This window comes from Haemaphysalis longicornis, unplaced genomic scaffold (genome assembly GCF_048455015.1).
Source record: "Haemaphysalis longicornis isolate Haplotype H1 unplaced genomic scaffold, Haemaphysalis longicornis Haplotype H1 scaffold_2, whole genome shotgun sequence".
In the NCBI taxonomy this organism is placed as follows: domain Eukaryota; kingdom Metazoa; phylum Arthropoda; class Arachnida; order Ixodida; family Ixodidae; genus Haemaphysalis; species Haemaphysalis longicornis.
Window position 1 is genome coordinate 263,964,445 of NW_027526295.1, and position 25,139 is coordinate 263,989,583.

Sequence of the window (25,139 nt, forward strand, 5' to 3'; positions counted from 1 at the left end):
CCCTTGTCATCATACTAACATTTGTTTTTGGGTATGTACCCTGGATACCCTGGAAATAGGTGGCGAGGCAGTGGAAGTGGTAAGTGAAAATATCTACTTATGCCAAGTAGTGACCTTGGATCCCAACCATGAGGCAGAGCTAATTAGAAGGATAAAAATGGGGTGGAGTGCATTTGGCAGGCATTCTGAGATAATGAATGGCAGCCTACCATTGTCCCTGAAGAAAGTGCACCACAGCTGCATCTTACCCATACTCACCTATGGGGCATCAACTTGGAGGACTAAAAGGGTTCAACCTAAATTTAGGACGACTCAACGAGCAATGGAACGGAAGATGATAGGTGTAACATTAAGGGACAAGAAGAGAGCGGAGTGGGTCAGGGAACAAATGCGTGTTAAGGACATACTAGCAGAAATTAAGAAGAAGAAATGGACGTGGGCAGGGCATGTAATGCAATGGCAGGATAACCATTGGTCATTAAGGGTAACAGAGTGGATCCCTAGAGAAGGCAAGCGCTGCAGGGGGTGGCAGAAAGTTAGATGGGCAGATGAGATGAAGTTTGCGGGTATAAATTGGTCGCAGTTGGCACAAGACCGGGATAATTTGAGATCTATGGGAGTGGCTGTCTAGTAGTGCTATTGCTAAACTTAGACATGTATCATCGTTGCAGTTGACAAGCTTAAACATCTTCATCCTTCCGGTCGCCGTTACCGCATCACATTTGTGCACTGCTTAAAGTGGATAGGCATAAGGTCATTTGTATCCATTGACCCGCATGCGTTGCTCATTGGTTGGCTAAGAATCAACGGTCAGCCTACATTTGAGCTGTCTACATTGTGTTTACCTTCTATGTACTCGAGTTTCTAAGCGAAGGAGAATTTTAAGCCTAGTTTTTATAACTGCTGCGCCATCTTATCTTGACCAAATACAAGCCAACATGTTTGTAAAAGCTGTGCCTTTATTTGTGCCTCTACGTCTGCGCGGCAATACGACAGTTCTTGTGAATCTTGCCAATGCCCATTTACTTTCCCTCCTGCATGAATGTTTAGGCACTCGGACAGCTTCATTTTGTCCGCAATCAAGCTGCCGTGACATTTGAATTCATCCATGAATTTTGTTTTCCTTGCAATGCCTGCGAGGACAGCAGAGTTGAATCCAAACCCACTTGTGCATGTACACCTTCAAGCAGCTTCGGCTTGGAAGCATCAGTATGCCTTCCCGTTGAACATGCTCGTACAGTCTTGGGCTTTTTATTTGCATTATCATGCATTCCAACATCAGTGCCTGATTTTACCGCATTACAGCAAGTCTTTGCTTTACTGGTAGGGATTCCAAACGGTTTGCAAGAGTGCTCTCTTCATGTTTTCTGCTATATTGCTTGAGTTTCTCAATAGTCTGAGTGTACAGTGAGAGCTCAGCTTTCAAGTGATGAGTGGTGGGTTCTAGCATTCTTCTTCGCTTTGAAATGCACACTGCTTTATTCTGGCTGCGACGTTTTCTGGATCTTTGGTTCAGAAGAGCTTTCCGCAAAGGCTTGCACGCATCGCATGGCTTGCCTTCAGTGGAAATGCCCTGGCATTTCTTGCTCGATGTTGCCATGTCGGTGAGCAGAACCTTGTTACTACCGATTACGAATGGAAATTCGTGGACAGTGCCAGCACCCGAACAAATGCTCACGGCATCAACTCTTCAGAGTAGTAACGCAGGGTCGTCACACGTGATATTGTGTTGCCGCGCCCCTTTGGCGAACACTTCGTGTGGGATGCAGGCGACCCCCAATGAAAGCAGAACTAACCTGTCCACGAACAGGACGTGCTTATCCTGCGCAGTGCGACATACGCTGTAAGCCACAATTAAGGGGTGAGACACTCAGCATTTGCTTTCCCCCCGCATCCGAAGGTAGGGCTCGATCGAAAATGAACACGAAGGTTCTTCTGACTCCACATTCACCTTCTTCTGACTCCACCATCCTTGGTGCTCTTGCTGGGTGGGGCCGCGGGTGTGCTTTTTGCTTGACGCTTCCTGCTTGGTGAAGTTGTTTCGACAGGTACTTTAGAAGATTGGGAAACTGTGTGGGCACAGCTCCCCGGAGCGACATATCCCTGGGTCTATCGATTAATACAGTTTCTCCGTTCACAGTGTGTTCAGAGTGCTAGGAGATGTACTGTTCATTAAAGGGAAGCTCACGCACAGCAGAGTTTTCCTTGAGCTGCTTGTCAGAACTAGGGATTGCTCGTCGCCACTGCACCAGTACAGACAGGTCCCTCAAAACGCGAAACGACAGTTTCTCTTTGCAGGATTTGTACCCCATAGTGCAGCCTGGCACAAAACAATGGCTCTGCTTTCGTGGCATTACAGCACATTTAAACTTGCCACACCACAAGAAATAAGTGCTACTTCTCACTGGTCAAAGCGGCAACCACATAGCAGACGATTTTGCGCGCACTTACCAGGCAACGTGTAAACGACCGCACACTCCCCCTCGTGGATCCCTATCGGCGGCCTCAAAGCGCCTCGCAGCGCTGCATGCCGGTATCACACTTTCCTATTCGAGCCACTGTAACGAACACCTATCCCATTGGCTTCCAACTGTTCTTGTCTTGCACTGCCCGAGTCCATTCTTTGCCCCAAAGTTTCTTATTTCGTCCCTCCGCCGACCTTTTTTTTTTTTTTTTTTTCCCCACTGCAAAAGTATAAGCAGTGCAATTTTGGAGTCGAGGTTACGTGTCCAGCAGTGAAAGCTTTCCTCGTGTGGCCTTCATTGATTGCGGCCTGCTGGCATCGAGACAAGCTTGATCCTGACAGTGCCCTTGTTTCGATGTGAGGATGGGGGACAGCGTTCAGTGCTGTGTCCCTCCGACCCCGTGCAGTTCTTCATTGCCACCAACAATGAGGTGCCCGTGGAGAGCCTCTGGCACGACAAGTACTACCTGCGCAAGAACATGCTGCCTTCCTTCCTGTCCGAGGAACAGGCCCGCAAGGTAGGCCCACTGGTAGAGCTCTGCATCTGCTTGCGTGTGTTTCAGGTGCCTGGGAGGTTCAGCTCAGGATGTTGAGGAAGCTTGCCAAGACCACTCTTGTCGCACAAATGAGTCTCTTCAGACACATCGTCGACTGGGGAGCATGTGTGTAAAGGCATTGCCTGTTTAGCAGATTTCCAACATCGTATTAGTTGTGATTTCTCTGGAAGGGGCAGGCGGTCCATCTACGATTGAAGAAATGAAAATAACTTTTTTTTTATCTCTCGTGCTAGGCTAAGTTAGTTGCTTTTTCTCCACTTCTCTTGGGCATTCCCATGATGCGGCTGCTGTGTTGTACTGGTAGTGTCAATTTATGCATAGTTAGAGCTTTCATTTTTGATAACGGCATCGTGTCATTTATAGGGCAAAGCACTGAACTGGTGGCTGGATGGGGAATGGGGGTGCACAGCAAGCCACAAACATTGCCTGCCTTTGTCCCCTGTGCACTTGCCACGAAAGGGGAAGTTTGTTAGTTAGTCTGACATGTCTTCGTCTAGATGGAAAAGCAAGGGTAACGTGCTAAAAGGGCTTGTGTTTATTTTGACTGGCATGCGAGCTGTCCCATTTTCCTTCCAGCTACTAGCCACTATAGGTTCAATAATGAATTTAAGCCTCTTGACATTGCAAGGTGGCTTCGGGGTCAGTTGCTTTGCTTGAGAAGCTCACAGACTTGCACATTTTCTGAACAATTTCACTCCAAAATGTTAAAAGCATTCAATGAATCCTGCAGGGAATTTGTGTGTGCGAAGCTATTGTTTTTGTAGTTTGACTAGTTCTTACCTCTGTGCATTATGGTAAGCTCTTACTGTAAGCCACAGCAGTGCTAAAGACAGAGTCAATAGAATGAGTAGAGCAGGGTTTATAGTTGGGCAAGTTGGTACATAACTTTAACAAAACGGCGCGAAGCACGGGACAAAGGGAAGACGAAGACTACACAAGCGCTGACTAACAACTGTTTATTTGAAAGCAAAGAACGAAATAAATAGGCGAAATGTTATCAAAGACTAGCCGCGGCGCGCATGATCAGTGAACGAATTAGGTTATTTGCTAACCGAGGGAAAGTCGCAATCAATGGAAGACGCTATCTTGACAAGTATGATATTTCTTTTTCCAGGAGCGCTACTGAAGGGGTGCTTACACACCAGGTTCCTCTCTTGTGTATCGCAAACACTTCACAGATTTCGCAGTATCACAGTATCTTACGAAGATTCAAGGGCCAGCGCACGCGCGAAATCTGTGAAGTGTTTGCGATACACAAGAGAGGAACCTGGTGTGTAAGCACCCCTTCAGTAGCGCTCCTGGAAAAAGAAATATCATACTTGTCAAGATAGCGTCTTCCATTGATTGTGACTTTCCCTCGGTTAGCAAATAACCTAATTCGTTCACTGATCATGCGCGCCGCGGCTAGTCTTTGATAACATTTCGCCTATTTATTTCGTTCTTTGCTTTCAAATAAACAGTTGTTAGTCAGCGCTTGTGTAGTCTTCGTCTTCCCTTTGTCCCGTGCTTCGCGCCGTTTTGTTAAAAAAATGAGTAGTGCATCCACATTTTTACATCTTAGCAAAATCTTGGTCAACTCAGACATGTTGTGTGGTTAGTATCTTGGAACCAAAAACAGCGCCAGTGAAGCAGGAAAGATATTGAAAAGGGAGGAAGCATCCGACAAGCGTTGAGCCCCGACAGTATTTTTATTTTGTGATGACTTGTGTCCAACTAACCCTGCTTTCTGTCCTTTCACAGCTAAAGTTGAGCGTAAAAAAGAAGGTGACAGAACTCAACAAAACTTCCCACTGGTGCACTGCTAGCTGCATGGCATAGCCTGCCAATGTTTTTGAAAAAGTTCACTTTCTGCAGCGTGTTCAAAGTCCATGCTGGATTGGGGAAAACGATGTGGGCAGTGGGTGCTAAGGATTGTTGCCACGCGCCTTGGTGGTTGCAGATCTTGTGCACTGGCAAGGCAGTCAACTTCCTGCTGCATGTCTGCCAGGATCAGCCACAGCAGGCAGACCTGCCCCCACCGCACCCTGGTGAGCCCTCACGCTGCATCTCCTGTCTTGCTGCACACTACGCAGATCTGGAAATGGTGTGCACACGGCACTGGAGCCACGTACAGCGTATTACGACGATAATTGGAAGTCTTAAAATCTTTTTCCTGAGCGAACCGCTGCTGGGTTCGCACTCAAGCTTCACACGGAGGTCGCATTTTGTGGCCTATTTTTTATTTCTATTATTTTGTTTGACATCAGGAACAATGACGGTACTAACCTGCTTATTCTGGAAGTAAATAAAACTATTTTCGCCGATGGGAAAATAATGGCCGATTTGGACATGTGCGCCAGTGCAAGCTGGTCTTGGAACGATGGTGCCACTTGGGGTATGCAGAGCGAAACGAACGATGGGGACTCGTGCTCCTTCCACGGTAGGAAGTAGCCAAATGGGGTAGCAGGCGGTCAGAAAATGTGAAAGCAGGTTTTCTGATTATCTGCTTCGTCATTTGGCTCCTTCCACGGTAGGAAGGAGACAAATGAGGTAGCAGACAATTAGAAAATGTGAAAGCAGGCGAGGAAACAAATCCAATTTTTGTTGGCAACGATGAACCATGGGAATATTTTATGATTGGTATCAGGAGTTATGCAACTATTCGTGATCGTCGTAAACTAGAGACGAAAGAGATTTTCTGAACATCTGCTACTTCATTTGGCGCCTTCCTACCGTGAATCCCCATCGTGTGTTTCGCTCTGCATACCCCAGGCGGCGGCGGCGTTTCAAGATCAGCTTGCGCTGGCTCGCACGTCCAAATCGGCTGCCATTTTTCTGTAGGTGAAAATCGTTTTTATTTATTTTCAAGATAAACAGGTTAGTACTGTCGTTGTTTCTGGTGTCAAACAAGATAGACCACAAAATGCAACCTTTGTGTGAAGTTTAGTGCAAACAGAGTGGCAGTTTGCTCAGGAAAAGAATTTAATGTGCTCCAATTATCGTCGTAACACCCTGTACAATAACATTCTCAGTGTACAGTGCTTGGTTTACGGTTTTGCATAAATTTTGAAGGGGTGGGAGGGTGGAAGTGGAGATCTGTTCGTTGCAACTTTGAAGAGCCTTCCGAACTGCCCGAGGTGTTCCGGGTCAGAATTAGGCTGTTCTTCCTTATCGCAGTTCATCGACAACAGTGTGCTCACAAACTCCTGTCCTGTGATGCTACGTTTTTAGCAGTGGACACCACGTTGTTTGGCAAAGTTGGGGTTCATCGCATTTTGAAGACTGTACATGTACATTTACTTCTCTTTGAGGCTGCCTCATCCTTAAAGGGGTCCTGAAATGCCTTCCGCCGATGCATGGATGTACATGTAACCAAATAAAGCAATGTATTAGCAATCTCCTCCTGCAAGAATTTTGTTAAAGCGATGAGTATTAGCTGAGAAATCGTAAATCAAAAACCGCGAATTATCGTCGCGCCGTATTTCCTCCTCCTTTCAACTGTTTCTTCGCTGTTGGCCTCCCCTCCCATGATGCTCCGCTCCTCAGCGGTGACGTACTTCCGCTATTGCGCTCCCACAGACTGCCGTCTGCTACGGGCCAGCTCTTTCGGCTTTTTCATCTCTGTAGACACCATGGACACAGGCTGGAAAAGCGAACGAATGACCTGGCCGCATGTGTGCGGCCTGGCCTTGCCCTTTAGCGGTGTACGTAGCTGCAGTTGGTATCGGCGGCGAACTCGCAGCCGCGTGGGGAGAATCGTGCGCTCGTTCCCTTTGGTGCACCCCGCACTGTTTATCCAAAAAGCGCGGTCTCAGATGTGGCCCCGCTGGTGCCGGGTGGTATTTTGCGGTGGTTGTAATTCCTACTACCGACGGCATGTGAAAAAAGACATTTTCAACCGACACAGAACCCGTGCACAAAACGCGCCGGATCGGATCGCTTTATCAGCGGCGATGAACATGAAGGCGAAGAGCAAACCAACGCTGCACTCGATCAGCGAGAACCCGTGTTCTGACAAGCTGCACCCATGTCACGTGTTGCATTCAACACTGACGGGAAAGCGTTTGTTTGCACTTGTTTGGATAGTCGTAAAATGTCCAAACACTCCGGCACTCCGCTAGCAGATCAGCCGGCGAGACATTTCGGAAAACATTTGACAGATGGCGCCGTATGCATTAGTGTGTCGCTACGCAAAACTGACGAGACGCTCTACTAAAACTCCCAGCGCGGTGTCACGTAGCGGGACGCAAAAATTTAGCGTTTAGCGTATGCAAAGGCCACAAACGCTGTACTAAAACTCTATTAGCAGCAAAATAGCGTGCGTATGTGAAACCGCTTGCGTTTACAAAGCTGCACGCCGAGCGCGTCCGTTTCAAACCTAGTGACATCGTTTAAATACACTGGCAAGCACAGTGTAACGTAGTCAGATATCAACCGTATGCTCAGGCGACAAGCAAGAGCTTGTTTTATGTGGGGCGGAGATTGCGCATAAAGGCCCGTTCGCACTTGCGACGAAAGCGAGTGAGAGCGGCAAGAATTCCGTCGCTTTGTCGCGCGACGATCGTTTTTGTCGAATGGTCGGGACAAATTTTGGTTGCGCGACAGAATTCCCGTCGCTTTCGCTCGCTTTCGTCGCAAGCGGGAATGGAAAGTTCTGCCGCTGCCGTCTGCTACGCAGCTCGGAGGTAACCGCGCGATCTGCTCGGGCCGGATGAACGCGCACACTCCCGCACGGCAGCGCCCCAAGCGGCAGACGGCCGCGTACATCGCTCCCGGCGCCCGCCTGGAGCCCGGCCTCGGCACACTAGCCAGTATATTTAAGGCACTATAATGGAGGAAAGATTTTTTGCTTCCGATGAACCTAGTTCTTTGCCCCTGTGTTTTTAAATACGTGAAGTGGTTAGCACGTCGTCCTCACGCAGCTCTGTATCGTCGTAGCATCGCTGATTGTCCGAACGAAGCTTGCAGCTAAGCCAATGCAGCGACCGAAGCTGTGTGTGTGTGTGTGCATCGCCTCCTGTGTGTTGTGGACGCGTTCGTTTCGCGATGAAATGCGACATTGTACTTCTGCGGGTGGATAGTGCTTCCCATGGTCTGGATTATCTTTCTCGAACGACGTACCACTCAACCTCGCATGGGGTATGTGCAGTGTGCCTGGCTAAAAGCCTTCTCGCTTGCGCGCCAGAGTTGTGACTTGCTGCTCGTCCCCGCAAACCGGGTGTTAGGTGAGTGCCGAATTTACGACGGGCAGGAGGAGGCAACTCATCGTCTGTCAATCGCGGTTCAGACTTGCAACGCATGTTGTGACGTTGCGTTCGTTCGAAACGCATCTCTGGATTGTTTTGAAGTTGAATAAAATGTACGCGTCAAACCCGGGCATTCGGCTCAGGGCGTTCTCTGCGATTGCACCAAAGAAGTGCCACGGGACTTTCTTTATGGTACGTACTCACGTAAGATAAAATCCACGTCGTGTTATGGCCGTGTTGCATTCAATACAAACGGTTAAGCGTTTGTTTACACTTGTTTCGTTTGTCGTAAAATGTCAAAGCACTCCGGCACTCCGCTGGCAGATCAGCCGGCGAGCCGAGGCTGAGCAGACGACTCATCTCTTTGCCGGAAGTGCGTGAAAAAGCCGCCCAATAGCAGGATGTCTAGCTCATGACGAACATCTGGGAATCGATGATGTAGACATGTGAAGATGGCGGCGTCCAAAAACACGAAGGAAAGGGTGAGAAAAAAGCGACAAACTTTGCAACAAAAGTGTGAGCTTTCCGCTGCGCGTAAAAGAGTAATACTTGGCACAGGTGACGTTGGCGACCCAATCTAGCGATTGCGCTAGTTAATTTAGTGTGCTCAAAATGCCTTTCAGGGCCCCTTTAAAAGTCGAACCTCGTCTACGCTAGGGGTGTCATCTCCCGTTTGCTTTTTATTTAGTGAGGAAAAAAAAAGACATCAGAATTAAGTGTTACAGTGTTCACTACTGAAAACGCGAAGTTCTGGAAATACCCTTGGTTGGTGCTGTAGTGCTGCAGTTCCGAGCAGCTGTAGGTAGTTGCCTGGAATTCTGCATGCCTCTTCGAAGTCTGATTGATGGGTGTAAAGGGATCACTTTTAGTACCGTGGTGCCCCCCTGGTCCCGCTGACAGTGTGCGCTGCTGTGTCGTGCATGGCCAGTGGAGTGCGTGTTGGACGGCCTACGGGAGGACTCGTTTCTGGAGTTCCTGGAGCAAGCGTACCACACCAACAACCGCCGCGTTCTCTCTGTCCTCAACACCCAGTTCAAGTTCAAGGAACACCTCCAGGTCAGGCTCCCCCGACAGCGCTGTTGTCACACATTGCATGATGGTCAGCAAAAATAAAAACTAACAGACGGTATGACTACGGAAATTCAGCTTAAAAATCTTCTATGTATTCAATAACAGCAGAGGGGGTAGTTTGTGTGCATTACATGTAGTTTGCAGTAGTAGTTCGTAGTTCACAGAGGGTGTAGTTCGTTTGAAGGTGATCCAGCTGACGTACACAGCAAATCACTGCATGCTCTTCGAAGCTGTGAATGAGTCGTGCATAGTGGGAACAATGGGCCTTGAGGGTGCGTAGTTTTCCTATGCAGGAGCCTGTTGCAGAGGCCTTGTGTGTGTTGTGCAGGCCATGCGACAGTTTCTGCTGCTGGGCCAGGGTGACTTTGTGCGGCAGCTGATGGACATCTTGGAGTGAGTGCCTTCCCTCCTGCTTCCTGCATGCCACTAGTATAGCGATGCTCTCACCCTGTGACGCTGCCGTTTTTGTTCGACACCAGCCTTTGTTCCCTCTTTTTGGCTTGCAATGTCTTCGGGGCTGTTTTGCTCAAGGTGGGGGATCAGAATCGGACCAGCTTTTACTATGTGAGCTGGAAGAAGTGCACTTCATGATTTGGTCCACACATGTACAGTAGACCTTCTCCATGCTAAGAAATGGGCTAGTAGCAGCAAATATGAAGAGCAGGTGGCTCTTTTGACCACAGTTGCCAGTGATGCAGTTACTTAGTATTGCTACTCACAGGTCACACTCATGGGGACAGCTAAGTGGCTTGGTTTGCATGCTCATCGTGTTCTTGATGCGTGAAGGTCGCTCATTAAGTGTTGATGAAGTTTAATACATTTCCCATTGCCGGTTATTGGAAATCAGATGACTTGGCGTTTCGGCAGCAGCCTCCAAAGGCCAACCAGAATCTGGCGTTGGGCTTGGCATGCCCACCGCATTTGTCAGAAGCAGTGACTCTTGATAGGAGTGAGCCACTGAAAGTAATGGCAACGCCTGCAAGCACCTGTGCTGAGAAAGGTTGTGTGAAAGGTTCATTTGAACCTGGAAGCATGGTGTGTGGCGCCACTCTACTCTTCTACCTGCATTTATTGTACCACATGTTTTGCACGAAGCACCGATAGAGAAAATGCCAGAAATTTCCCGCCTATCCTTGCTTCCTTGAATGGCTGCAATCTCAGCGTCCCCCTTCTCTTCACCAACTTAGCCAAGCAGGCTGGAGTTAACTGCTTAGCCGAGCCAACACTGCAGAATTAGTGCAGCATAACACTTGCTCCTTCACAGATGAAGAAGCCTTCTGGGCCCATTACTGTGCGGCGCAGGGGTTATGACCTTTTAGATGCGCCATGTGCAAGACTCGTGTTTTCTTGCAGGGTCGACCTATCATGATTAGAACGTGATAGTGTGTAAGTAATTTCGCTCACGCGTTTAAGAACAATGGAGGGACTGATGTAACAAGTCAAAAGTTTCTCACACAAGCCGCGCTGATGTCGCCCGGAGGCTAAGTGAGATCACAATGACAGCTGTCATATCACCCTTTGGAGTGTCCTTGGGGTGTCAAGTGCATAGGCGCACAAATCAACGAGCTTTTTTGGCAAGGCAAAGTGTCTTAGCTGCTGAAGGCTCGTTGTTTTGAGGGAAAGGGAGGGAATATGGTGTCTAAACAGCTGTGGCATTGGCAGTTTTAGAGAAGGAGAAAAGGGCTGTACCCAGTGGCTTCATGTTTTGCAGTATTATTAGCATTTGTAAGAAAGGGCAAGAGGTCATCCCAGTTTTTGTAGTTGTAGGCAGCGTACATGGTGAGAATATTGGTCAGTGCTTGGTTCATTTGCTTGGTGAGACCATTCATTTAAGGATGGTACGGCGTAGAGTGACAATACTACACTTCATAGAGGCAAAGGGACTCTGCGATGGTATTAGTGGTGAATTGAGAGCCGCAGTTACCTACGAAGACATAAAGGGGTCCATGGCAGAGTATGATAGATCGAAGCAGCAACAGCGAGGTTTCCGCAGTAGTAGCAGATGGTAGGGCAGTGGTCTTGGAGTAGTGCGAGAGGTACCACACACACAGTGCTCCAGAGTGATGAGCACGTGGATGGTCCTAGCAAATCTGTGCCGGCATTTTCGAAAAGAGAAGTTGGTGGATTCAGTGGCTGAAATCTGCCGTAGTTGCTGTGGGAAGCTTGCATTGTTTGAAACTCTCCACATAAATGTTCTGTTGTTTTGTGCAAGTTTGGCCAATAAAAATGTTTGGTGTTGTTCAGTGTGTGCTCTAGTCCTATGTTCCTAGATGTTAGGTCGTTATTCGTGAAATTTACTGCACTGTTGCGAAGGCTTTGCAATACCACAAGCAGAAGGCTGCAACCAATAGCAGAGCAGTTTTTTTTGTAGAAACGTATGATGAAGTAACTTAACAATAGATATACTTCCCTGCCTGTGCAGGCCGCAGCTGTTTTCGTGTGGGTCTGCGCTGAATTCTAATATTTCCATCACTATATTGTTTGAAAATACACAAGAGCCCAGAGCCTTTGAAATTGGCACAGTTTTGGTAGTTTTGATTTACTTGCTTCAAAGGCAGTGGAGTGCTGTAGTGGTTCTTTGTTGGAAGCAGTGATATGCAGTTGTCAAAGATGACCCAGTTTAGAGATGCCCATGATGGCCTGTCCCTCTGCGAAATTTCTAAAGGTGCTGTTGTCGTATTTGCAGCCTGGGTTTTACTGTCAAGCAATCGTCTAAGCTCGTGCAGCTCCTAGCATAGTGAATTGTGAAGGGCTGTCTTAAGTGTGCTGGCTGTTCACCCTTCCCATCTTTGTGAGGAGTGACATGGCGCTTTCCTTTCCTTTCCTGAACGGCCACAGCGAGCAGCTGAACGAGAAGGTGGAGAGCCTGTACCAGCAGGTGCTGGATGAGGCCTTGTCAGAGGCTGTTCGCACCACCAATGCCCAGTTTGTGGACCCTGACATCCTGGAGAGACTGGCAGTGCACCTGCTCCATGTGAGGACAGAACACTGGTCTCGCAATCCTTTGTTCAGAGCATGCCTCATCATGCTGCTGTGTTATCCCTGCAGGGGGCAGAGAAGTGCCCAGTCAGAGCTTCTCGTGCCTAGTTTTTTGAGAGCAGGCATGCTGCACTCGTCGTACTACAGTCAAACCCAAATACTATAACAAACTGAAATAGAGCGAAGTATGCTTTAATGCGAACACTCGAAGTTCTTCTGCCATTATGCATGGTAAATGTATTTTTGATAACGAAATTAACATTGGAATATCGAATTCTGAGCGCGCGCAAACAGTCACCAAACGCTTGCCAACGCGCTTCTGCGCTGGCTGCACCTATCCTCCCGGCCGCTTCCGTGAAACGCAGCAGCGGCAGAATTGGAGATATGTTTGCTAGCTGCAATCGCAATGATTGGTCATTGGGCAAGACATGACTCATGCCACAATTCGCACCTGCTTTCACCATGCTGGACTGTGTCAAGAGGGCGTGGAAGTTGCGAGTACAGTGCAGCGCAACAGTGATTTTGCCATGCTTTGGGAGGAACTCGCCGATACTCCAGACGCTGTGCCAGAAAAAGTTGACTTCGGAGACTTTTTGACGGTTGATGGCAGCGTTGCTGTGACAGCGAGCTCACTGGATTCTGAAATTGTTGCTGACGTGATGGCACCTGGTGCCGGTGCCACCAACGAGCCAGCGCCTAGATGATTGCCCTCGCTCTTGACGTTGCAAGAAGCCCTTTCTGCTACCCATGTGCTGCGGCAATACTGCGCCGAAATGCAAGGAAGTGGACTGGGGTTTGTCGCAATGATGTCCCGTGTCGAGAATGCCATTCTCATTGATGGTCAGGCGAAAATCACTGCCTATACTGCAAATGGGTGTACATTTCTCCGTAATAAATTTCTTCTGGAGCAAATTACTATTCATGGCAAGTGGCATGGTCTTTCTTTCGTTATCACGTTTTCAATCAACTGTTCACGTTGTTTATAACGAATATGACACTGAAGTTTGTTATAAGTGGGTTTGGTTATATCGAACTACTTCGCATAGAGAACGAATTGCGTTGCATCACGCTATTCATTATAACCGGGTTTGACTGTACATACTTGTGCATTTTGGATTGCTTTTGCTTGTTCCTTTGGCGTGCACAAATTTGTTGAATGATACTCTTCAAAGTTGTAGAAAGGTAGAATACGCTCTGGTGCATGCTTTTTTTTTTGTGTGTGTGTGGTGGTTCCGAACTTTTATATTTTCTTCTTTTAGTGCTAAATGGGAAGGCCAGGCCTTGTGACAGCTGGAGGCACTCCACTAGTGTTGTCATGCCAGGAACTCTGAGGTGGCCTGACAGGAAGAATGTCGAATTTGCGGTTATGTGAGTTGTGGATTTGCTCTCCACGGCATGCCACGGAACTGAGAATTCTGTAATAGACCTCTTCACTCACATCGTAGTAGTCGTCACCCAGCCGCAATGACCGACACATTGGCCGTCTGGCACACATTAAAGCACAGTGCCTATCAACTCACTTCAGTCCGTCTTGTGTCCCAGTGCCAGACCACTGGTCATGCAGCATTGCCCCTTCATTCTCTTGCCCCTCGGGGCGCACACTCCGGCACACCCTTGCACCTTTGGCAACTTCCTTGGGGGAGCGCCGGTGAGTGTCTGTGTGGCTGCTGCATAGCTGCGGGCAGGAGGCCGGTCAGCAATTGAAGGAGGTTGGGGGAGAGCTCTTGGCGAGGGGCACTGAGGCGATCCCCACACAGTTTAGCTCCAGGACTTCATAAGCACATTTATGAGCTGTTGGGAGGTGTCCAGGAGGCGCAAAAGTACAGCAGGACTTGCGTCATCTGGAATCAGCAACAGTAGCAAATGCTTTACTTGATAAATTGTAGAACTACAAATTTACTTGTGAAATTGCAAGTGCTTTGCTCATTGCAAGTTCTTTCTTTTTTCTTTTTTTCTTCTTTTTAGACGAGCCCGAGTGACACCGGCCTGGACGTATTCAGCCTTTACTACCGTGTTGATGGCCCCATTGGCATGGTGAGTAGCCACCCAGCCACCGGTCACTCCATGCAAGGCATTTTTCTCGTCACTGGAGGCACTTGATTGGGCTTATTAAGAGAATGACCCTGTGTTGGCAACCGGCTATGTCCTGAGCCTCTTGTGGCTTGAGTGGCCCCATTCGAGCTGTCATGTCACATTGTAGGCCCAGCTGTGCTTTAAGATAGAGCTGCACTTTCAGGAGAAGCTGGGATAACATTTCTTGCCGTGCTGCCTGCATCCGACCATTGGATGTGCACTCAAGGCTGGTGGTTAGCAAACTGGCAAAATTACAACGTGGCGCTTCTTTGCGTTCAAGTTATCTTCTGCTCTTGCGTATGCCTCTGCTGCGCATTAACCGTGTCAAAACCAGATAGAAGCCCTTGGTTTAGTGCTGGGTGCCATCTTTCCTGGCCTCCTAAATCTCGTTATGGTGCTGATTATGAGCTTACTGGGTGCCCTAAGGCTTGTGCTGGGCTATCGCTTCATAGCTGCAATACTTCTTCTTTCATGGAACTGAGTCGTGCCTCCTGATCTTCTGTTCGTCATAAACTGTCCCCATCCACACTCGCGGGGTCCTTAATGCACCGCTTGTTTTATGTGTCACGGTTTGTGATACAAATGCTCTTGTGCACCTATCCTGTGGCGCTGCCATCGAAATGAGTCTTACCTGTAGATGCAACCTTTTAGTTCTGTTGATGCGTCCTAGTTTTAGGTGCAACGATGTGTGTTGGTCTGAGCGATGGACTATTTTGCCCTATGCGCAAGTGTTGTGATATTTTATGCCAGCGTGTTCATAATTCCTAAATTTTTCCAGAATGGGGTCATATGAGGCCTTGAGGCTGTTTATTCATATATCATGAAATAAAGATTAACTGCCCGCCTTCTTGTGAGGGACAACAGATATGCCAGAGAGTACCTACTAACCCATCAACTGGGTTTGATCCTAACCTTGCCACAAAGCGATGTTGCCACAAAATGCATCATTACAATCCCGTGTCACTGCTCCAGTTTACTGTCTTTGTGTGCAGCCACGCCTCGTAGCCAGCAGGGTCTTATCTCGAGATGAGAAGGTGCGTGTTCCCCTGGTGCTGCAGGTGTTCACGCCGTACTGCATGTCGCTGTACCTGCGGCTGTTCAACCACCTGTGGCGGACCAAGCACATGGAGTACATGGCCGCGGCTGCCTGGAAGCAGCAGACGGTCAACCTCAAGGTCACCATGCGCAACAGCAAGCGCGCCCCCGGTAGGTCTGCCAGGCGGGGCGACAACAGGCGAGTCCGTCTGGTCATTCGCCCCATCAGCAAGCAGCAGAGCCTGACCCCATTCGATAGCGCCTGGAAGCACTTTATTTCTCATGTTTATGGTCCTTTCTAAATTGCGCTGCAGTATGGCATTTGTGCAGCACTGTTGGTCGGTTTCTGTTTTGAACTGCCCATGGTAGGAATGCATGCATCAGGTGCCCACTGTCAACACATGGGCATGGCTGGAAGAGCTGTACAAGCATGAATAATAATAAGCAAGTGCTTTTTGGAGCCAAGTGCTTGTGCAGCTAGATGAGGGGTAAGAAAGGGAGTGCCATCTTGACCACTACAGCTTGCCGTCTGTTCTCACTGTTCTTTTTGCTGGAACTTTGCCAAACAGCTTACTCACGTGCACACACATGCATGCACACACACACACACATGTTGCAGCCTAATTATTGATGCCCTTGGAAAAGCTTGTATGAAGGTTGCATTTCGTCGTGGTTTGTTTTGTTTAACACCAACAACAGTGGCAGTGCTTACCTGGCCATTTTTCAATAGAATAAAAATAATTTTTGCCCACTGATTGCCATTTCTGTAACATTGGCCCAACCAGTCAGCCAAAAACACTGCATGTGCACTGCTTGCGTGTTCTGTCTTTATGCTGATAGAGGGGGCCACCAGTTCCTGCAGACCAGTCGTGCCAGCATTTGTGGAAGCAGCTTGTCTAGGCCAATTGAAAGTGTCCAGGTGCCCCATGCTGTTCTCTGTTAGCGCTGTCCTGGCATTGAGTCCTTGTGGCTTTCCTTCTGATTGCAGGGCTCCGATAAGAAACTCAGGCATCCTGGAAGTTAATTCATAGCCGCACTAAAAAAGTTACTTTGTCAGCCTAACCTTTTTCCCATCTTCTTTTCTAAAATTTCGCACGGTTAGCATTTCTGGGAAACGGAGTGCCAGAGCAAGTATGCTGCTGTTGTTTATATGCTCACAGTGACATTGTTTGGTGCTATGGAGCATGAAATTTGTGCATAGAACAAAGGAGGAGAGTGCCGTGCATGTGACGATTACAAGATGAGCTGCTGACAGATTCACACAAGTTCCTTGTGCCTTGGTTGTACCGGATCCTAGGAAATTAGGAAGCTTGGTTTAAGTGGGCGCACAAGCTTTGCACGCGGCACAACTGCTACTTTGTGTGGGTCAAAGTCTTTGCAAACTCTTGTGCACGAAACCCTGGGACATCACAAATGAAAAGAATGCTCATTACCGTAAAGTTCCGAGCGAACGCCCACCCCCCTTTAGAGGTGAAATATTTAATCCACTAAAGGATCCCAAAGATTGCCCACCCCCTAAAATCAATGGCTTTATCAACGATAAGTGAACAAAATAAACACGAATCATCTTTTTATGTGTTGATGCGGTCACTTATTTGTCCTTTCCGCACTTGAGCCAAAAGTTCGCCCGTCTTGTATTTTTTCTTGACATCTCCGCAGTTTTGGTTATCGGTGCGGCTACTTTTTTCTAGTTTTTCGCACCTGACCGAAAAGATCACCCATCCCGTATTTTTCGCTTGATATCTCTGTACTTTTGGTGGGCATTCTTTCAAAACTTTATGGTAAGTTGAATGCATTACTTTCACTGTAAAACTGCATTGTTTGCTTGAGGCACCTAAAAAAAAAATGGTCTGTTACCTCGTTCCCTGTTTCTTCTTTCAGAGTAAAAGTTAGTGCTTTCAGTCTCAGTAAATTTCAGCAGAATGTAAGGGTGTGGTGTTCAAAAATATGACTGGAATATGTGTTTGGACATGGTGTTTGTGAGGTGCAGGTGAATTAGCGAGCCCTGGCTGTACCACTATTCCCCGCCTTTGTCTGCTGCAGAGATTGTGCCCGTGCTCCACCAGTGCCACATTGTGCTGTCTGAGATGATGCACTTCATGCAGCAGGTCCAGTACTACTTGGTCTTTGAGGTGAGACACCCGAGGGGGGAGCAGAAACTCTTTTCGCTCGTCACGCACTGCATGTTGCGTGCTTGTCACTCCCTCAGAGCAAGGTGGCCCCATTCTGCAGTTCACCCGCAAATTGGTGCAGTGGCAACCAAGTCACGAAGCAGGCATCATCAACATGATGACCCCTCTGATAGAACAAGCAGAACACTTCTGGTTTTCTCAGTACTGATTAGCCTTCGTGTCCATGTGAGCTTTTAGCTGTTGAAGCTTAACTAGAAACTAGAAGCTTTTGTATTACAGGTTCAATGATGCAAATTGGGGGGCGTGTAATTTCTTATTCTGATTGTAGATATACCGTATGTGCACGCAAATAAGGCGAACCCGAATTTAACACAAGGGGGGCACTTTTGGTTTCATGAAAAAGAAAAAAAGGATATATTACGCATATAACGCGAAGTAATGCAAACGGAAACAGCAATCAAATGGTGGTTGCCCGCAGCGAACACTACCTCTTTGGTACTGCGCTCATCAAGGTTATACCCAGCTGGAATTTCCAAAAAGATTAGGGTCTCACCCGCATTTGCAATCTGACCTATGGGGTACTTGCATTCCATTATCATCTTAATTAAGGGGGGGACACTGGTCTTAAAACAACTTCTTTTAATTTTCAAGTGAGCTTTGCAAAACTTGTCAGTCTTGCTGTTTTTTCCCACTGATTTCGAATATGCCATTATTTTTTCAGTTGGTCAATTAGTTACCAAGATAATTAGAGATAATTAGCTATTTTCGGTCAAACAAATGAGAAAACAGTGTTGATCATAAAACTGTAATCTTTATATTTTCCAATACTATGAACCCTGGTGGACGCAATAATCGATGCAGTTTTTTGATGCATCACTTGGAATTAATTTTAGAGCTCATTAAACTTCGGTGTTTGAAATGGTCACTCAAAATGGTTCCTTGCCACTGGTGCCACCAAAGTTTATAGAGCTGTGAAATTAGTTCCAAGTGATGCATCAAAAAACTGCTTCAATTATTGCATTCACCAGGGTTCATAGTATTGGAAAATATAAAGATTAGTCTTTATAAAGGTTACAATTACAAAGATGACCAACACTGTTTGTCTATTTTTTGACCAAGAATGGCTAATTATCTCTATCTTGGTAACTAATTTACCAACTAAAAAATAATGACATATTCAAAATCAGTGGGAAAAAAGCTGCAAGGCTGACAATTTTCACAAAGTTTACTTGAAAATTAAAAGTTGTTTTAAGACCAGTGTCCCCCCTAAAAGGCGTAGCGCTAAAACTTGACCAGTTTTTCTTCGAACTCGGCCTAGAGCTTCTGGGAGATCAACGTCCGTCGACAAAGTGAGAATTCTGCGCGACACATGAACTTTTGTGCCCAAGAGCGACTGGCCTTAAAGTTGTCCGGAGGTGCACCGGCCTCACGTGCAAGCTCTCTGGCTTTGAGTTGCACAAGCTCAGCATTTACAGGCAAAAACTGGCCACGATGTTTGTGAACAAATTCTGCCAGGTCATTCTCGAGTTTAGCGTAGCGGCCATTCTTCGATCCACGGCACGCTTTACAAGTCGGTGCAGCTTGAAAGATGGGATCATGGCACTTCGAATGGTTGACTCGCTTGAATTTGAATTCCCCCATTCTTCGGACAGCAGGATCGCCCGTTGCCGAAATGCGGCAGTGTACTGATTTCACTTGTTCATTGCAGCAGCTCAGAAGACAAAAGCAATTACGAAAAAACAAAGCACTACAGTGTAGACCGCTTATAACGTATGTCGCGGGAGCCGCAAAAATCCGCACTATAAGCGGTACCGCACTATAACCAAAACACGCGCGAATTCAACCACATCGCCACCTATCTCTCAAGTGAACCTATATTTATCATCACTCAAACGCACAGCACTTAAAAACGAAGGCACGGTCTATATTTCGTGTTATTTTTAACATCGGCCGCTGCTGCAGGGCGAAAGCGCAGTCTCACAAACGGCGAGCGCGGCTTTAACTTCCGTTGTGTTTGTTTTGAGACCATGGCTGCGTTTTTAGCATCTATGAACAGATGCCGCAAGACGTGATAAGAACGCCAGCGGGATTTTTTTTTTTACCCCACCTTGCGTTCACGATGCCGAAGGCGGCTGCTTATCAGCGCAACGTACTGGTGGTGGAAATCTTCGGCTTCGCGCGGCTCGAATGTTCGGAAAGGGAAAGAGCGGTGGCTTATCAGCAACAACGTTCTAAAGCGTGAACCGCGTGGTAGATTTGGTATCGCGATAACGTGCAGTGCACGCCAGCGCGGATACAACTGGCGTGGTGTGAGCGGCGCAGTAAAAGGCGGCAACATGGCGTCGGCACTGGCCGTGAAGCGGTGCAGGCAGTTCCAGTAAGTTCCAGCGACCGCTTCTAACCGCTCGCTGAAATGCCGCACGGGGCGCAAGCGAAGATGCTCATGCAAGAAAGGAGCTAATAATGTGGGCGAAAACTGGAATATAAACTGCCATCCACGCTGCTTGTGAAAGCGCCCATCAAAAAATACCGCGGTGGTAAGCCTAAACATCTCTGGCGCGGCTAGCGGGCTCGGAGCGCTTCGAATCTCCCGCCATTACGTACGCGTCTCCCCATTGGTGCAAGTCGTCAGGCTCCTCCCACTGCCACGCAAAGAAGCCACCGCGAGCGCGGAATCGTCGACACGAGCACGAAAAAAAAAAAAAAAAAAAAACGACGCAACGTTGATGTGCACGATTTGTGCGCGAAAACGGGCCATGCGGTTCACGATTAATAAAATCAACTTGCCCCGCGCGGATGGGGAGACTGTCGCTATCTTACGAAATGCATCAAGCAAGGTCAGTTGTGGTTATCAGGCACGCACGAACTAAAGGGTGCCTATTTTTTTTCTTTGGGTGTCTACGTTAGAGGAGGGCAAGGGGTGCACGCTGCGTCAGATGGCCGATTTCACCCCTTTTTTTTTTCTTTTGCTACCCTAAAACGATGCCTCAGCTGCGCCGGTCGATCAGCAGACCCGCCGAAAAACCGCACTATAAACGGTATTGTGCTTCGGCGAACCGCATCTTAAGCGGTATGCTTATGCATTGAGTTCTATGGGAGGCAAACCGGTGGTCGCAAAAACCCGCGTTATATCCGGTCCCGCACTATAAGCGGTTACGTTATAAATGGTCTACACTGTATAAGGAGCCAATGCTGAGCCGTGTGTGCGATAATGCTCGCCTCTGGGCCATGCTCCGGGCCGGCCTGCCTGGCCATTTGACCACTACCGGTGTAGCCAATGGCATTATTGGGAGAAGCTGGCGGCAAAAATTCGAGGATAGGGCAGCGAGTTTGCGCTTCACGTTCCAAACATAATAGTACGAGGCGCATGCCAGGCACGAATGTATTTAAAGAAAAAAAGGCGAAAAAAAAGCTCCTGCTTTGTTTGAGCCCGAATGTAATGCAAGGCGCATTTTTGGAGGCCCAAATTGCAGGGAAAAAATTCTCATTGTATTCGTGCAAATACGGTAAATTTAGTTTTTGCATCAAGCATAATTCAGAAGTTATTGAGATATTTAGATCTAATTCTACGACAGCTTTTGTAAAAAAAACTGCTGCATAGATGCAGCCAAACATGGTACCAGTGAACTGTGCACAGATCAAAAATTGCAGTAAAACTAAAATCACCACTCTATCTGTTTTGGAGCAGAAATTATAGTTTCCAAGCACATCGCCATTGTCCCGCTGCGTCTAAAACTCGTGGATCTCTGACCAGTTTGTGCAGAGCCCGTGAGTAATGACTCGCACATGAATCGCACGGGACGTCGGAAGGAATGAGTCATGGCTGCTGCTGCCCCTGCCCTTTTGCTTGCCAGAGGAAAAACTGCAGCATTCCACGCAGGTCATAGAGTGCGCGTGGGCCGAGCTGGAGACCCGTGTGGAGCAGGCCCAGGACCTGGACCAAGTGATCCATGCCCACGACGATTTCCTGGCGGCCCTCATGACGCGTGCCCTGCTCGACGACGAGTCACGGGTGAGGTGGGAGGGGCACGGTTCTCGCCGCTGCGGAAGGACGTCTGCGTGAGGTCACTCGACTTGACTTTTGTCCCAAGGGACGTGGAACTGGGTATTGCACAAGAATTCATAACTGCGTAGCCCACATTGCCAAGTCTCTTTCTTGTAATTAGAAATATGCAGGGATCTGGATTTTACAGTATGTTTACAATTATTTTTGCTCCTATTCAAAGCTGTTGGATTCAAGCTGAAATTTTACTAATTATTGAGCACTGACAACACCTTATCTTGCAGAATTTCCTCACATGCACTTATTTATAGGCATACCGGGGCTCCAGTCAGACTTACTTATTAATGCGGCATACTGGTTTACCGATAGAGGCTTAGTTGACTCAGACCTCGGAGTCGGCACCTTGCAGCCAGATAAGACAGTCTGCTGTGTCTTTGAAGCGCAACCTCGCAACCTCCCTGTCATGTGCTGCTGTGCAGGAGATCCAGTCCCAGCTGCGCGCCATCTTTGACCGAGTGCTGGACTTCACCAAGCTGCAGGGGGTGCTGCTCGCTGAGCTGGCCAATGGACCCACCAGCCCAGGCTCACTAACCTCCCTGCGCATGATCTCAGACACCTACCAGGTGGGCATGCACTCTTGCCACACACAATGCAGCCACTGGCTCAGAGCAAACAATTTGCTCATCCCTTACACAAGTTGCGACATATCAAATTTTAGAGGGGGCACTGGATTTAGTTTTTGCTCAAAAATTTGACTGTTATACCCAACGGATCAGGCCTAACCCAGTCTTTCTGGACATCCCTTGTGAGTGAAATATCAGGTTTTGCTCATATGAGAGGCGAGGGGTGAGAAAGTTTTCCCGGTTGCGGAGCTTGTGAGCAAGTGCTTCCGCCTCGACGCAGCACCTGGTGCAGCAGTTCCTGCTGAGCCTGTCGAACCACGAGGACGCTGTGCTGCAGGCGCTGGGCTTCCGGCTCGACTTCTCCGAGTTCTACAAGCAGCAGAACCACCTGTTGCGCACCTCCATGACTCTCCAGAGCCGCCGACAGATACTCAGGTGCCCCTCTCCCGCTGCTCGTCCTTTTGCTCTTTGGTTGCCTGTCACTACGGGCAACTTCTCTCGCTCAGCAGCCATCGTGCTCGTTCTGGCGCAAACTTTTCATTTCGTTTCGTTTGTGACTGCACATGATCAGCCAGGGTGCAGCCTCAGAATACAGGCTGTTACAGATGCTTGCCAGCAACGCAACGTCGAGAAAAAGGTGCTAGCCAGATTTTATTGAGATCAAGTCAGTGTGTGGCCCAGAGAAGAAAATGTTCTGTGCTCATGGTTAGCCCTTTACCTGTGCCTCATTTAAATTGTTACTTCTTTGCATTGCATGCAAAGGCCTAAAGGTAACAGAGGAACAAGCGCCATAACGAGGGCCAATAGTTCTGCATGGCTCCACAGTATCAAAATTTGTACTGAAGCAAATGTTGAGGACAGTTCACCATTCAGCCAAAAAAAAAAATGTTGAGTTATCTTACAGCACCTTGCACGAGCTCTGGTGCGGAACCTTGCATGGGGGCGGGGGCTGGGGCTTCAAGCAGTAGGTATTTTTGCCAGACTTTGTGGGCTCAAATCTCACACTGGGAAGAATGCAGTAAGATGCTCTGAGGATTGTGGGCGTCTGTACATGGAAGCATGCAACGTGAACCTTATTAATCCCTCGACTGAAGTGTCTCATGCTCGTTGCAGGTCTACAGTCCAAGTTTAGGGGTTCCTGCAACCACAGGGCACTCAGCAAACGGATGGCCAGACCCTTATTGACAAGAAGAGCGTCCTGCAAGGGCAGTCCACATTTGCCGTTCTACTTGCACGCCTGCCCCACACTGATGCGCTCCAGGGACGGCATACTGCAGCAGCAACCGAGTTTGGCGTTTTAGAAATCCACGCCGCAGTGCCGTCATTTTTCTTAGTATCCGTTTTACAGGATGCATGAATGGCATGCTTGTGCCATATTTCCAATCATTCAGAACCACGCTGGTTTTCTAAAGCAGCATTTCAAGATGAACGAATATTTTGGTTTTTTGAAATGGTGTACAGTCTTCGGAGATTATAGTAGAGCAGCAGTGGTGGTGCATCACTATTAGTTTATGGGAAGGATTCCTCTGATAAAACGGATGGGCTTTTTTATTCTTCTACACTTTTAAAAGTTTTAGGCTGTGTCAAATTGCTCCATGCGCTGTGTTTTTGCCAATGAAATATTTTTACAGTGCAGCCGTTGTGGCGCTTTAGTATTACGTAAAATCATGTCGGCCTAACGCTGTGCCCATCATTCAGTAATGAGTAATGGCACATGCTTACTTGGGGATTGGCCAAGGATAATGAGGTTTAATCAACCAAGCAGATTGAGTGAACCAGAACTGAGAGCTCACGGTGTTTTATTTTTACTGCTCTCTCTTAAGAAGGCCGATTTCACAAGTTTTCAATGGTCTGCCCTAACGGTCTCAAGTGTGGCTATGCAGAATGGTGGCTGGCTTTGTTTACAGTGTAGCTGCTAGTGGTGCTGTTAGTGCCAAAATGGTGTGAGAGTAACGGTCTTTTGACAGGCTCGCAGTTGATCGCAGAATGAGGATACGATTATGATGGCACCACATTAATAATTCATTAAAGTTGCATCATTGCGACTATGTTGTAGCATCATCGCTATGTGACAGAATCAAGTTATCTTTGCGTCTGCGCTCTATTTACACATGATTGCTTCAAATGATTGTCAGCCGATTCTTTTTTGTGAACGTGCCACTTTAAATAAAAAAAACTACCACCTCCCCTCGCGGGAACCCCTGTGTAGATGCGACGCATAGAGGGTTCACGTTGCAGCGTTGGACAGCGGAGGAGCGGCGCTGGAACGATAGAGCGGAGCGGCGCAGGCACCGCGTTTTATAGCGCGCATAACGGTGAGGGGACGCGCCGGCGCCAGTGCGTCTGCCGCGGCTATGACGCAACACAATCCAACACAATCCACTTTAATCCAATCCAAACCCAAGCCAATCGAATCCAATCCAATGCCCCTCGCGAGAGTGTGTTCTTTATCGGAGAGGAGAGGGGGTGAGCGGCGGAGAGCGAAGCTGGCGCGGCGAGGAGAATGGGGAAGGGGCGGACGCCGACGACGACGACGCCGGGTGGAGGGACAAGGCGGGTGAATGAGATGCGTGGCATCTAAAATGTTCATTTGCATGAATTTCAGTAAGCGGTTTTTGCGGGTCTTTTCATGTGAACTGATTGCCACCAATGAGTTGCTTGTCTTTGAACCATAGAAGCAAAATGCAAGTGGCCCAATAACAATTATTTCAATCTTAACGCAAGATTCCATAAATCGAGCTATATGTTAAGGAAAACAGTTCTTGCTACGTCTTTGTGACATCACCAGGATGGATCTGTGCGATTAGCGGCCGCCAATTATAGCCACCATCAAAAAACCTGACTGCGCAGTTGCAATGGTGCCTCTTGTTACGCCTGATTGTACATGAATATGTTTTAATGCATCTATTACATTGCTGTTAATGCTGTGTAGCTCAAAAAAAACGTAGTTGCCAAAGGCTTATTCTTTCTAGTTAGG

General features: G+C 48.0%; 1 protein-coding gene across 1 annotated transcript in view; it reads left to right on the forward strand.

Annotated features, from left to right (window-relative positions):
- The window catches only part of Grip91 (gamma-tubulin complex component 3), a 44,042-nt gene extending 19,672 nt beyond the window's left edge, over positions 1-24,370 (forward strand). Inside the window, exons 12-23 of the mRNA XM_077700508.1 lie at positions 2,872-2,982; positions 4,961-5,048; positions 9,175-9,302; positions 9,646-9,710; positions 12,156-12,291; positions 14,262-14,330; positions 15,428-15,575; positions 17,448-17,536; positions 21,417-21,548; positions 22,019-22,162; positions 22,443-22,597; positions 23,276-24,370. Of these exons, the coding sequence (XP_077556634.1) occupies positions 2,872-2,982; positions 4,961-5,048; positions 9,175-9,302; positions 9,646-9,710; positions 12,156-12,291; positions 14,262-14,330; positions 15,428-15,575; positions 17,448-17,536; positions 21,417-21,548; positions 22,019-22,162; positions 22,443-22,597; positions 23,276-23,294 (1,284 nt within the window). The 3' untranslated portion in view covers positions 23,295-24,370. The remainder of the gene's footprint in view (positions 1-2,871; positions 2,983-4,960; positions 5,049-9,174; positions 9,303-9,645; positions 9,711-12,155; positions 12,292-14,261; positions 14,331-15,427; positions 15,576-17,447; positions 17,537-21,416; positions 21,549-22,018; positions 22,163-22,442; positions 22,598-23,275) is intronic.
- Positions 24,371-25,139: the final 769 nt, after the last annotated feature.